At 35.6% G+C, this 15,829-nt stretch overlaps 1 protein-coding gene across 3 annotated transcripts in view; it reads right to left on the bottom strand.

Annotated features, from left to right (window-relative positions):
* LOC108707501 (ephrin type-A receptor 7) overlaps nt 1–15,829 on the bottom strand; it is a 124,892-nt gene that overhangs the window by 75,945 nt on the left and 33,118 nt on the right. For 2 of the 3 annotated variants that reach the window (XM_041582143.1, XM_018245499.2), the window contains one exon: nt 11,073–11,153. The exons of the other annotated variant lie outside the window; for it this stretch is intronic. In XM_041582143.1, coding sequence (XP_041438077.1) covers nt 11,073–11,153 — 81 coding nt within the window. The remainder of the gene's footprint in view (nt 1–11,072; nt 11,154–15,829) is intronic. 3 annotated transcript variants of the gene reach the window in all.

Below are 15,829 nucleotides of genomic sequence, written 5' to 3'. Positions count from 1 at the left end.
TGGTTATAACCAGAAGAAAAGTGGCAAGCATTGATGCCATTCATTCATAATTTTATTCATACTTTCCACACTGCACTTATGTTCCTAAGTGATCCCTATAATATATGTAAACATAACAGAAATTAAACTATACTGAGAAAGACACTGTTTAAAAGGTCACTTGGAATATTTAAGAAAATAAAAAAAAATTGTTTCCTGTTAGAACCTGACCTAATAGAATCCCTTGAGGCATAGCATTGCGTTCCCCTGCACTAACCAATTAAAAACACATATAAAAGCTGTGTGCTCAACTGCTTGTGAAAAGTTAATGTTCTATGATTGGTAGGTTAAACTACAGATTTTGCTTAAAGAAGGCATATGTTTTATAATAAACGACCTTTAGTTTTATCCATTTCTCACGTAAGTCCCACGACAATTTTTATTTCCTCCAGGCAGTTTTTGGTTATAAGAAAATATTGCAGAAAAAAGATTTTTTCCCACGGGTAATTTAAATATTAATGGTATTGTGAGTATTCCATTGAATGCTTTCAAGCTCAGTAGAGATTTAAAAGTTTTTACGTCACTGGCAGTTGTTTAAATGGAAATATGAGCCACTTGCCCACCCTCTAGCACTACCTTGTATTTCTGATAGCGGCAAACATAAAGCATACAGTAGACTTGACAAAATCCACTCCTAAATATTAGACAGATTTATATATCCCTAATGGAGTTTTGCAGTTCAGAGATTGCAGAATTTTACTAGGGTGTTTGTATATATAGATACAGTGACCGCACTCTTTCCAGATTTAGAATGTAGAGGGTGGTGTGTTGGTCAAATCTTCATAATACATCTTAATAAATGGACCCGCACTCCTTCATTTTAGTGAAATCAATCGATGTGCTTTATTCACAAATTCATCCCCAACATTTCGGTCAATTTGTGAATAAAGCACATCGATTTATTTCACTAAAATGAAGGAGTGCGGGTCCAAATTATTTTCTTTTTCTCTGTAATAAAGAAACAATGCCCTATACCCATCTAAGATATAATTAATTCTTATTGGAGGCAAATCAATCCTATTGGGTTGAATTCACGTTTAAATTAAGGTAAAATAACAGAAAAACCCTTACTTCGGAAAATTTTAATATTAAATTAGTGCTTTGTAATTTATGGTGACTAACCTTCATAAATCCATAGCCCCGGGCCTGTGCAAATGGTGGGACTGAAGCCCCAGGATTTCAACAAGCTGATTTTGGCCCAGTTTGGCACTAGCCTAAATTCTTAAAGCAACAATGCTCACTAACTTTTATTCAGCTCTCAAGAGCTAGCATTTCAATTGCAAGAAAGAGATTGCAAGATGAGATTCCAATAAGAATAATGCCTTCTTGGTGTACATCAGTTATCTGTTATAAGTTGTCTCTGGTGGCATTGAAAATATGTATTTCTAGAACTGAACACTTAAGCAGCACTCTGCCAGCAATTCTGATGTCGGATTACAGTGTTCAATTAGAAATTCAAGACTTCACTTAGATAAGATGGCTAACACAGCACTGGTAGGCAGTATTGTCTTTGGAGAATCCTATTGCATCTCTAATTTAGTTTAGCCACCTACTTGAGTGAGCGAAATTCAAGCATTTAAATGTTTGAATGTTTACTGAACTTTTTACCCAGTAATTATGCCCCAACACATTTTTAAGTTTTTTTTTTGTTTCTGTGACTTGAAAGATATCCAAATTAATACCTGATATAAGCATAAACCTCATTGCATGGGAAAAGCAGTAAACTGCACAACTCAGTGGTTTGTTTGTTAAATAAATGCATTCTGAAATCCTCGTTATTCTTTCTGACCCATTTTGATTTTGCATAGCATGACAGATGATTTCTAGTACTGCATAACTTCAGAGAAGTAGAAAATTGTTTTACCTAAAATACAGTTATAACTTGTCACTTTGCTTTGAGTGATTAACTCCAATACCCTGCAATTGTGAATAAAGTACCGATGGCCATATTCCCTGCAGCTGACACTTCATATCAAAATGCCAGTACAAATAATTATAGTATGGTATAAAGGCCTTATAAAAATAACTCACTTTAATAGAACAGAGACTGGTACATTCTGGAAGGGAACAAGTGCCATATAATAGCTAAGCAGCAGTAATTTTTCACTAATCTTACAAGCCTTCCTTGACTATATAGCTAAGGGAGGCATGGAACGCTTCATGACGAGTATTTTCCCTTCATACCAGCTTTCTTAAGAGAATGGTTATTGAAAATATGTTTTTATTTTGTGCACTAAAGTACTTGATGCAGAATTAAAAAGTAATTCCAGTGAATCAGGGCAGCTTATTAACCTGAATAATCAGATAAATGCCCTTATTGGTATATTGCTCTATGATATTTACCCATTTATTCTTGTCTGGAAAGCATGCAAGAGGTGGGTTTGTGGCAGGGCAGGGGGTCTGTGATTGCAAAGAGACATTGTACATGTAGACACATCTATCATTTCTATGTAGTCAGTTAATTATGCATGTATGAGAGAGAAAGGTCACCATAAAGAAATGTAATTTATTATGTGAAGCAGTATAAAGTCTTAGAAATGAATAGAGACAACCCCCTCTCATTTGAGCATTCAGTAAATGTTAACATTAACACAAAATCCCTTTATTTAAGTCCAATAATTATTGGACTTATTTCCTAACTGCTGTGACATATATAAAAACCAGAGTGGGTAAATGCCTGTTTACATAAAAGGTGTTTAATTTTCTTTTGTCCTTTTTCTAAAAATATTCTTTAGCTTTCCAAAGAGTGAAACTCAACTTTCAAAAGTCCCCAGGAAGGCAACTTAAACGTCTGTAAAAATTCCAACTTTATTTCTTTACTCATTAATCTCTAAGTGAAAAACAATCCCAAATACCATGAATTATTCATGACAATTTTGGTTTGCTAACTAACCATCTCTGCAGTCTACCTTTTAGCAGCTGGGAAAGCCACATGATCTAAGAGAAGAATGTGGATGCCACTGTGAGAGGAGCTGATTATTCTGTTGTTGAAAGGGACTGCAGTTTAGTTACTTGTACAATACTGACCATCACTACAGCAATAAATGCTCAATGGTCAATATATATATATATATATTCCCTCTTCAAATGACACTGCTGATGAACTTCAAAGCATACTCGTTTTAATATCACTGTCAATCTTCCTAGACTTTTTTTTACTGTCTTTTACTGCTTATGTAACCCTTTCTTGGCACACTCACGTAGAACAGGATCACAGTTACTTTACCTCTGGTGCAGTTCCTATAAACTTTATATAAGGTGAAACAAGGCAAACAGTATAAAATACAAATAGCAAATCTTGCACTTAGGACTAGAGGGGTCTATATAACTTACTGGCACAGTCCACCACAGTCCCAGTCCAGTTGGGATATTGAAACTGTGTAGTTCTCACCCTGTCAGTATATTCCTTCCAAAAGAGCTAGTTCTACCTGCCACAAAGTACCACTCCTTTGGATAAGGCAGTCACTCCTACCTAGCAGGTACAGATACAACATATGTCCTCACACAGTGGCCCACAGCTGATGAATCACTTACTGGGGACTCTGGCAAAAGACATCCATGCTGCTGCCTCTCTCTCTCTCTGCTGCTGGAAGTTTCTGCAGGGGCAAGACAAGGTTCTCCCTGGGCCCTCCTCTTTTCCCAGGGTTCATCTGGAGCTCCCAGCAAGCATCAGGCCTTTCTCCCTCTTCCCAGCCAATCAGCTAATTTTTCTGTCTATAAGCAGGCTGGCTAATATCACAGGCAAAACAGGGGGAAGAGTTCTCTGATCCCCTACACTTACTTTTGTGCTCTGTTTCCATGTATATACATTTAAACTCAAATAGCATAGGTGACACAAGACTCTGGGACTGGTCTGTATTGCCACATTCTGGCAACAAAGTCACTGTAATGCCACCAGCTTCCAAAATATCCTTAAAAAAAACTTCAGGGTGTTCACTGAATGTTGTTACATAAACTACTTTCTTAATGCTAAATTAAAATCTTTGCTGGCATTCTAAAGTTTTAGCATCCAGGCCTGTCCCTAACTCCTTAAAAGGGAATCTATCGTAAAAATGAAAATTTTATATAAGCTTCAACACATTGAAATTTTTAGCCATTTCTGAAATAACTACTTCTCTCTCAGAAACCTCTTCAAACAGAAGTTGGGGTCAGATTTTAATTGACATGTAAGTCTAATACATCTTTTAGGGGGCTCCTTTTCCTAGCACAAAAATAGCTAAAAAAATAACAGACCCTGGCACACACCCTGCATGCAGAGAAACCAGATTTCCATCAGAGTTGTTAGAGAATGAGCTCCAATATATCTTATAGGCAAAGCCTCAGGAGGTTTTTTCTACCTGTGTCAATCAAAATCTGACTCCGCCTCCTGCTCAAAGAGAAATTTAAGATAGAAATGCCAAAAGGGAGAGAGTAAAGAGTAACTTGATTATTTATGAAATGGTACAGAATGTTTAACTGATTTTATTTTAAAAGTTTCTTATTTCAGTCAGATGAAGCTTATTTTGAATTTTCATTTTTGCGATAGATCCCATTTAAGCCTTTGCCACACAATTAACCTTGAACATCCATCCCACAATAAATACCTGCAGCTCCTGCTGTACCAATCACAATCACAAAAGCTGACATACTGTTATTGTATAATAAATGGATAGTACAGGTAGAGATGAGCAAGTGAGTTTTTAATGTGTATTGCATTTGGCATTTCAGATGAGGGTTGAAAAACATTTATTGCTTGTTGTACATTAAAGATATGTCATTTTATTTTCTCAGTGTGTGAATAAAAATGGATATGCTTAATAGTCGTATGTCATTTCTTGAGGGCGTCCTTCAGAATGTGCTATTATTTAAATTAAGCTTGGCTGAGTTTCCATAATGGCCAAATTGGTGTGTAATGAGAGTGTTTAGCAAATCAGAGTCATCATGGAGGGGGTTTTCCTGTATATTTATGAGATTTCCCTGAACATGCACAGAAATTGCATACTGAACACATGAAGGTTGAAACCTACTTTTTAAAACTGAAACCCATCATCCTTTAATTGTTTTCTGTTCTAGATATATATATATATATATATATATATATATATATATATATATATATATATATATATATATATATATATATATATAATTTAAATATATGTAAATTATTATTATTAACATGCTGCATTATTGCTCATGCAGCAAACACTAGGCGGTTCTCTGAATCTTGAGGCAGAATAAAGATATAGGGCAAAGTACAGAGTCCACCACAGACACATGCAAAGCAGCCATGTATTTAACACCTGCCACTGGCATGGGGCAATTCAACGTTTAGGGACAGATTTATCAAAATGTGAGATTAGAGCTCAGAACAGAAAAATTTGCTCTTTCTATTCATTCCTATAGGGTTTTTAGAATCATATTTAACAATGGATGCCTGTTAGACACATTTGTTTCTAAAAAATACCATAGGAATGTACAGAAAGCAGGTGAGCTCTAATATCACATTTTTTCCCTTAGAGTGGCACTCACTTCAGGTGAAAAGGTCATTTTAGCCTTTAATTTCTCCCCAGGAACTGAGACATGCTCCAGTAAGGGAATTATTAAACAGAGAATCTGTGCTCTGTTTAAAGACATTAGTAGCCAGGTACTCCATTCCGCAGATCCAGTCCAGACATTGGAGTTTCCCTTCCACAGGAAAGGTGTTCTGTGGAAAGGCTATTTTAAGTAAATTAGAATGCTGGAGTGTGTATCTCAGCAGGTAGGAGACCTGGCTGTGTGAGGAACTCAAGAGGAGCTGGGGGTGCCGCCTAATACTGCATGAAGCAGAGGGAGCCCTTGACAAGCTTGTGACTGTGACAGTATTGTGAAGAGAGTGAGATTGTGAATATCACCTGGGAGAAAGTCCTTTGAGAACAGGGGTGTGCCAATATCTCTTTGTTTGCTGGTCATCAACAAGGGGCCCAGTCTAGTCAGGGACTGCTATAAAGTGTTAAGTTAGTGCCCAGTGGGCAAGATTTTTATTTTATGATTTGATTGTTTGATACAATGGTCACCCCTGTGCATGATTGACTGTGAAGGAATAAACTATTTGCTCAGCTGAACAAAATATATCATATGTAGAAATGTAAAAGCAAAATAGGCAATGTCAAATGCAAATGTATCTTATCTCACCAATCACTGTTTGAAAACAAATATCTAATTAGTGGCTATAAATTTCCAGACTTGGTACAAATTTAAAGGGGTGGTTCACGTTTAAAGGACCAGTAACATCAAAAAATTAATTGTTTTAAAGTAATAAAATATAATGCAGTGTTGCCCTGCACTAGTTAAACTGCTTCAGAAACACTACTATTGTTAATATAAATAAGCTGCTGTGTAGCCATGGGGGCAGCCATTCAAAGGAGAAAAGGCTCAAGTTGCAGCAGATAGCAGATAAGCTCTGTAGAAAATAATGGTATCTGTTATCCATTTTTTATCCTGTGTATCCTGCATTTTTTCAATTTCCGCCATTGCTACTCAGCAGCTTGTTTATATGAACTATAGTAGTGTTTCTGAAGTAAACACATCAGTTTTACCAGTGCAGGGCAACACTACATGATATTTTCATTACTTTAAAACACTTTAATTTTTTGGTGTTACTGTTCCTTTAAGTTAACTTTTAGTATGTTATAAAATGGCTAATTCTAAGCAACTTTTCAATTAGCCTTCATTTTCTCTTTTTTTATAGTTTTTTTTAATTATTTGCCTTTTTCCAGCTTTCAAATGGGAGTCACTGACCTCATCCAAAATCAAATGGTCTTTAAGGCTACAAGTGTATTGTTATTGCTAATTGTTATTACTCGTCTTTCTATTCAGACTCTACCCTTTTCATATGCAGTCCCTTATTCAAATAATGTATGGCTGCTAGGGTAATTTCGACCCTAGCAACCAGATCGCTCTAATTGCAAACTGGAGAACTGCTGAACAAAAAGCCAAATAACTCAAAACCACAAATAACAAAACATTAAAACCAATTGCAAATTGTCTCAGAATATCACTCTATGCATCATGCTAAAAGTTAATTAAAAGCTGAACAACCCCTTTAATTCCCCCAATGACGCTTCCAGCTTACTAGAATATATTTAGTGTCACTAAAGCAATTTTATATATATATATATATATATATTGTATTCACATCGTGTTTAATATGCACTTGAATTGCATAGGATAATTGATGTCACTTTGGAACTTTTTTTGTAACTGGAGGTTGGGTATTTAAAGTAGTTGTCCACCTTTGCCTTAACTTTTAGTATGATGTAGAGAGTGATATTCTGAGACAATTTGATATTGGTTTTTGTTTTTTTATTATTTGTGTTAAAACTTTTTATTCAGCAGACCTCCATTTTCCAATTTCAGCAATCTGTTTGCTAAGGTCCAAATGAAATATTAATAGGAGAGGGCCTACATAGATAAGCAATACAAATAAAAAGTTGCAATAACAATACATTTATAGTCTTACAGAGCATTTGTTTTTTTTTAGAAGGGATCTGTGACCCCCCATTTGAAAGCTGGAAAGAGTTAAAAAATGCAAATAATGAAGAGACGACTTGAAACAAATAATGATGAACAAATTAAAAAGTTGTTTTGAATTGGGCATTCTATAACAAACTAAAAGTTAAAGGAAAACTATACCCCCAAAATGAATACTTAAGCAACAGATAGTTTATATCAAATTGAATGACATATCAAAGAATCTTACCAAACTGGAATATATATTTACATAAATATTGCCCTTTTACATCTCTTGCCTTAAACCACCATTTCGTGACTCTATCTGTGCTGCCTCAGAGATCACCTGACCAGAAATACTACAACACTAACTGTAACAGGAAGAAGTGAGGAAACAAAAGGCAGAACTCTGTCTGATAATTGGCTCATGTGACCTTACATGTGGTTTGTATGTGTGCACAGTGAATCGTACGATCTCAGGGGGCGGTCCTTATTTTTTAAAATGGCAATTTTCTATTTATGATTACCCAATGGCACATACTACTAAAAAAGTATATTATTATGATAATGGTTCATTTACATGAAGCAGGCTTTTACACATGAGCTGTTTTACTCAGAATCTTTTAATAGAGACCTACATTGTTTGGGGGGTATAGTTTTCCTTTAACTTAAACGCGAACTACCCCTTTGAGGCTGAATTTTTCACTCAGAATGGAGAGGAACATTGGAATGCACAGTGAGTGAAATAAAATAACACTTTATTTCAATAAATTGTTTGCAGATCTTCCTGCTGATATTCATCTACAATCCCTGTTTGCAACCAGCCCCCAAAACTTTACCTTATAACAGAGTTTCAGGCATATTTAAAGTATTCAAAAAATCAGGTTCATAGATTTATAATATAACATCACATTTATGAGCAACAATAAACTCGGTAACAGATACTTCTCACCAGGCATCATTCAATCTTGCTGTGGTATGAAAATGAATTGTGAACACAAACCACATTAATAAATTGCTGGATCTTCCTTCTACAAAATTATATTTTTCCGCAATTGATCACAGTACAGAGCGATATTCTAGGCAGAGAATGCCAAGAGGAGAAGTAAATTCTCATATGACATGTACTTTATTTCACTTTTTATCAAAAAGAGACAGTCTCATCAGCATAGAAAAGATTTTCTATCCCCACCCAGCCTGCAGCATGTTCAGCTAATAGAATTAGTCACTAGAGGCTTAAGACATAATTGCCTTTGAGAATAAGATAACGAGAAATGGTTGGGCAAAGTAAAGGGCACGGTACTGTAGATCTTCAACGGTTTGCAAAGAGACTGTTTTAGTCATGTATCACCAACAATGTCCAGAATCATCTCTTCATAGTGTAATTGACCCTTCTGCATTAAAGAAATATATCCCTATCTGTAATCAACTCTCTTGCTTTTTAACTACCACTACCAGTATTACTGAATCTTGGGGAATCTTGGGGATTCAATCTTGGGGATTCAATCTTGGGGATTCAATCTTGGGGATTCAATCTTGGGGATTCAATCTTGGGGATTGAAGTTTGACTATCACTTAAGGTTCATCATCTTAAGCGTTTAGTTCCCCCTGATAAAATTCCATCCCGAATATGTACATGTAAATTATGACAAACAAATTATGACAAACTAAAAAAGTTTCCAAAAGGATCAGTGTGCATTAAATCATTTGCAAAGATCAGTCATGTGCAGTAAATTATTGCTTTATTTTCAATTAACAAAGAAAATCCACAGAAAATTGCATTAGTAACAGTAGGCAAAAAACTGTTCCTTACACTTGTAGATTAAAAAAAATATTTTATTTATTATAGTCTCCTTGTTTTACTTCTATTCAGTTGCCTTGCCTTGTTTGAAATATATTGTTCTTTAATTGAATACATCTAGTTTTATTGGGTTAGTAGGATTAAAGATAGATAGATAGATAGATAGATAGATAGATAGATAGATAGATAGATAGATGATAGATAGATAGATAGATAGTGATATATGGGAAATATAAACAAATAAGCAATAATAAATTCCCCTGTAAAAATTAATGATGCTGAGTTTAGATGATTATAAGGACCAGCAAGGTCCACATTGACATTTTTTACACAAATCTCAGAAAAATTGTGGTTTTCCTTTATTTTTTTGTAAAATTCTAAATATATGAGATTTATTAAGTCTTATTAAGTCTTTAAACCACGAAAAACTCTAATACAAAAATTTGCCAGGTAAAAGTTCCTATAGAAGTCAGCGGGAGCTGCTGGACCATTTTTCATCACTGTGGGCTTTTAGAGGTTTTCTCATGTTTTTTCCACTAGGAATTGCCAAATAACTAAAATTAATTTAAAGGTATTTGTATTCTTTTTTTAGACGTTCAGCGCTTTTTAAGTATTCATGCTTTTTTAAATTCTGATTTTTTAATAAATTTAATGATATTCGTGGTTTTAGAAAATGTATAGTCGGGTTTCTAAAACCACAAAAATTTCTGTGTCCAGGACACACCTGAAAAGTATACATTTTATTTTCTTATAAACTAGTTATGCTCAAATTTTCTACTACATTGGGTGTGTATTTCTCAGTTTTCACATGTTTTCACTGTTTTTACACCATATATGGAACTTGCAGTGACTATTCCTTCCTCGATAGCACCTTGAAAATGTCAGTTTTATATTTTTTGAAATTCTGTCAACATTTTCTCTGGAGACAGAAAGAACAGAATTCAAAATTCTGATCTATGTGAATGGTGTCAATTTTTGTCTTTCTGTTTACATGTAAATTTATTCCAGTATCATTATCATAGTATTTTAAAATACTGGCTCTATGCGTAAGGCCCACACATCAATTGCTGCACAAACAAGTAGCTGGACTGTAACTCCCAGAATTCCCCAAAATATTTTAAAGGGCTAAAGCATGATGGTAGATGCAGTCTAGCAACCATAAATATAAATTCTTAACTTCTACATTGATAGTAACATGTTCCAGTTTTAACAGAAACCGCTATATTCATCTTTATTAGTAGAGGTGTCCCTCTGCCTCCCCCAAGTTCAGAGTTTAACGAGCTGTGTCAATCTCCTACATGGCTTGAAAGAGAGTAGCTTCATGAGTTCTGTCACAAATGGGGGTCAATGTTCTGATAGCATGGGACATTTTACATTTGTCCTCTAGCCTATCAGAGCATTGCCACACCCAATAGTGGACTATCACTCAAGAAGCTTCTCTTCTTCCCTCCTTAATTACAAAAAAACACTTGACAAGCAAAAACTGCACTACAACTGTTGAAAATTAATCTTGGTTACTTTATATTCCCCCAACCTTATCTAGACAAAAAACTACCATGTAAACAGCACAATTCCCAATTAGTGGCTATCTTTCTCATATCTGCCATCTACTGAACTGCATTGCAACATTCAGCATCTGGGCTTTTATTAGGATAGAAAATATATGTGACATGCCTTTATATGAGCTTTAAAAAGGCAAATTCTTCTTATGTGCAGTGGAATGCATAACAATTAACAGAAGGGCAAATGAAAGATGAAATACCTGTTGGGTACAACGTAGGCACTGTCCAAACAGAGAGCAGCAATGACGTGGTTGGAAATGAAATGAGGATATTTGCTGTGCCTTTGAATGAAAATGAGTGGGGTTATTTTCTCAGAGTTATTTAACTTTTTTTTTAGGAGAGGGTCTGAATAGTAAGATGAGCAAAACAAACTTGCAATAAATCTGTAGCCTTACAGAGGATTTGGGTTTTTTTTTTAGATGGGTCCAGTGACCCCATTTGAAAACTGGAGAGTCAGAAGAAGAAGGCAAATGACTCAATAACTATACAAAAGAATAAATGAAGACCATTTGAAAAGTTGCTTAGAATTAGCCATTCTACAACATTCTAAAACTTAAAAGAAAACTATATCCCCAAAATGAATATTTGAGCAACAGATAGTTTATATCAAATAAAGTGGCATATTAAAGAATCTTACCAAACTGAAATATATATTTAAGTAAATATTGCCCTTTTATATCTCTTGCCTTGAACCACCATTTCGTGATGGTCTGTGTGCTGCCTCAGAGATCACCTGACCAGAAATACTACAACTCTAACTGTAAGAGGAAGAAGTGTGGAAGCAAAAGACAGAACTCTGTCTGTTAATTGGCTCATGTGACCTAACATGTATAGTTTGTTGGTATTTTTGTGTGCACCGTGAATCATATGATCCCAGGGGGCTGCCCTTTTTTTTAAAATGGCAGTTTTCTATTTATGATTACCTAATGGCACACACTATTAAAAAGAATATTATTATGAAAATGGTTTATTTACATGAAGCAGGGTTTTACATTTAGAGCCCTACATTGTTTGAGGGGGTATAGTTTTCTTTTAACTTAAAGGTGAACCACCTCTTTAAGATCACAAAAGAGTGTATAAAAGTTTTTTATTGAGTGATTTATTAGGGAACGTTGACTGTTCTTTATAAAGATGAGGAAATTCTAAAGGAGCAGCTGACAATTTCACAAAACAGAGGATCAAGCAAGTCAGGCTGTTGCAGGTGGCATGTAGTTTCATACCACATTATGCACTGAAATAGTCAATTGCACAGCAGAACAGAGATACTTATCTAAACTTCTGTCTTCCCGAATGTATAGCAAGCTACAGACTAGAATTCACATATCATAGGCCATGTGCAATTTAAGGCTGCCGGGAACCGGAGATTAAACCTCTGTAAATGCAATAAATCTGCCATAAAATGAGTTACTGGATTCTGATTTTACATAGTAAATGAATTCTGCAGCGTAGCAGAACAAACAATACTGTTATTATTGTGTTAATGTAAGCGTCTTTGGCGGAGCTTTTTGCAGGCGTACACATTATTTGTATTTTTTTATTTACTTGCTTTTTTTTTAGTAAAGAGTTTGTTTTAACCCCACGCTGCTTCTATATCTTTCAGATTAAGGGGGCTAAAGACTTCACTGAATTAATCTATAACCCCCGCTGTTCTGATAGTGAGTTCTGTCTGCAAATAACTATAGTGGAAAAACTAATTAAGTTTCTTGTGTACAGATGCTAAAAAAAGGTAGAAAATAACATTTTATTTGTTTAAGAACAAATGCTTTGTGGGGTAATGTTTTCTGAACATTTCTGAATTGCATGTAAAAATGAAGCAATTATCTTTTTATTTGACTATAGATAATGTAATATCAAGGTTTCAGAGATCCTTTAGTTTTCTTTCAGTGGCTTGAGATTGCCTTTTGTTATTAATGTAGCTTGCAGATTCCAATTTTGCCAAGACAATGTACAAAAATCACTCTATGAAAATCTCTTTTAGTGCATGGGCCTCAATTTGATTTTCTGCCTTGGAATCTCCTTTAATACGTATTTTTTAATCTCTCTGAGCTAATCTAAATTCCTAGCAATGCAATAGCAGCACTGTGCATTAATTCAAGAAAAGTAAAACTCCTTGGTTATAGAGTGTTTGCTACAGAAGAAAAACACCAAATGGACATAGACAACTGCATAATTAATTCCACTAACAAAGTTGAAGTTGGAGGACAAAAATCTCAGACACGGGTATGGGATATGTTATCTGGAAACAAACGTTATCCCGAAAGTTCAAAATTACAGAAAGGCCATCTCCCATAGACTCCATTTTATACAAATGATCCAAATTCGTAAAAATGTTTTCCCTTTTCTCTGTCATAATAAAACAGTACCTTGTTCTTGATCAAAACTGAGATATGTTAATATTGGTTTCCAAAACCTGGAACAATCCCCAAGGTCCTGGTTGCAGCTCAGTCTTCTGCCTAAAACAGCCACCTTTCGCTTTGGGAGGAACCCCTCCCCTACTCGGGTGCAGCCAGGTCTTATTATATCTTAGTTTGGATCAATTACAAGGTACTGTTTTATTATTACAGAGAAGAAATCATTTTTAAAATTTAGATTTTGGATAAAATTAAGTCTATGGGGGAAATTTACTAAAGCGCGAAGTGACACCAGCGTGACAGCATTTCGGAACTTCACCAATTTACTAACGGGCGCAGGCGAAAATTCGCTCTGGCGAATGGATGTAAGTCCGCTATTTCACTAAGATGAGCATTTTACTGAACGTTACCTGTTCCGCCAGACTTGCCTTCGCCAGCTCAGACCAGGCGAAGTGCAATGGAATGTATAGGGCTCCCTCAATTTTTTTGTTGAAAAATATTCTAAGTCCCAAGTAACACTGGTACCTTTTTCCCTTTTTCAGGGTGATAGGCTGCAAAAGTCCATAAAAATCTTTTGCGTTACCCGGGCTCCCCCATACATTTCCTACCATATGGCACATAAACTATACACTGGGCTCATGTGTAGTTTTATTACGGTTCCCTGGGCTTGTGTAGTGTAATGTATTTGCTGCAACATATACGTGCTTTGTACTTTCACTTCCTGCCGTATGAAAATTATCCAACGCTAGCGCAACTTCACTTTGCTTGCCGAATAAGCACTAGCGAAAATTCGCCAGCGTTCGGCACCCTGGATGCAAGTTTGTATTTTAGTAAATTTAGTGACCGAATAAACGTGCAGGGGTTCTGCCCGCTACACTGGTTTTTGTTGTTTGGTATCTCTTCTATTTGGGCATATTGGGAGAGGTGCCGACCCCTCCAATCAAACACAGGCCATTTCTATATTGGAGAAGACTGGGGAAAGAGGATAAATTGTACTTTACTGACTACTGCAGAAGTGTCACATGGGTTGATATGGATAATCATTTAAAATGCATTAAGGGGCTGTTCTGATTGCATTATAAGCTTTCCCCTAAGCGGTGACATCCCCAGAGAGGACTGACAAGTCACTGAGCCACTCTGAGACTTTAATAGTTTGGCCCATTAGCCAATACGGACCAGAGAAAGCACATGGTCCTTACAGAGCATAGGAAACATGGAGGTTGATTCTCTATGGCCTGGTCTGGGGATGGTGGGTACAGTAATATATGAATATATGAATATGGCTTGGGGGGAGTAGGGGCAGAAAATAATAACTAATATGTTTGCTTGAGGGCTGGAGCTGTGCAAAGCTTATCTCTTCATGTGAAGCACCATGACCTTAACATTTCTGTATGTGTTCATTATCAAGTTCATTAGAAACCCCCCAGGCAATAAATGTCCTTATGGCCCATTTTCATAGCATAAGCCAAACACACTTAATAGTCAACCAATAAAAAAAATATTATTCTGTTATATTATGCTATATTATGTTACTGAGGAAAACATTTCACAATGGATTTTGTGCACCTTGTGATTCAGTAGAAATAATATATTGTGTTTGATGTACATGTATTACTTAAATCCTCTGGATTACATTGTATAGCCTTATATTTTGTTTCATGTACCTATATTTCTGCGCAAATGTAGGCAAAATAAAATGTATGTGTATGCAGTTGCCTCTTTTTTGTGTGACAACAAAGCACAATTGAAAATACCCTTAAACTGCCAAGATTACTCCTTATCCACTTAACACATATCCAGACACTCTCACATAGACACACACACCAGTGACATTTCATTTACAATGCACAAGGCTCTTTTGTACAGTCATACACCCACCATTTAATCCGGGTCAGATCACTCTGTTGGCTCCTAGGAATTTACACTCACAGGAAATAATTGAAACTGACAGTTCATTAAGTATGCTCCACTCCAAGTGCATTAAGGTTTGAACTCACTGTTATTAAACTGCAGGCTGCAAACTGTGTGGTCTGTACATGAAGTCTTTAACAAGTAGGTTTAAAAAGAAAAATGGAGAAAATCACACAAAATATACATTTTGCATTTTCAAGCCTCTAGAAACATTCATACATATGAACAGTGCAAGAGAGTAGATGGGTGGCTGATTTGCAGCAGGAAATTCTTCTGTTATGATTCATTTGTGGATCACAGAAATGAGTGAAAATTTTAGCCAGGCGTGGATGTGCAGTAAAATTCAAAATTTTTGGTGAAACCACAACAAATTTAGTCGTGAATATTTTCACCGTGAATAACCGCTGCAACACACCACCCATAGACCTTAATGTATTTTGTACACAAAAAGTTGCTGTAAAAACCCACCCATACACCCCAATGTATTCTGTATGGAAAAAAAGCACTGTAGAAAACAAGTTTCCGCAGAATAAGTAGTGGTGAAAAATATCCATATACTCCAATATATTTTTTATGCCGAAAGAGTTGCTATGAAAAAAGTCAATTCGGAAAAAAACGCAGGGTAAAAAACACCTCTTGACTTCAACATGTTAATTTTCCAGCAAAGCAAAACAGGAGTGAATAGTGGTTCATCA

This window comes from Xenopus laevis, chromosome 2L, assembly GCF_017654675.1.
Source record: "Xenopus laevis strain J_2021 chromosome 2L, Xenopus_laevis_v10.1, whole genome shotgun sequence".
NCBI lineage: Eukaryota > Metazoa > Chordata > Amphibia > Anura > Pipidae > Xenopus > Xenopus laevis.
Note: the sequence above shows the minus strand (reverse complement) of the source record. Positions and strands in the feature narration are given on the sequence as shown.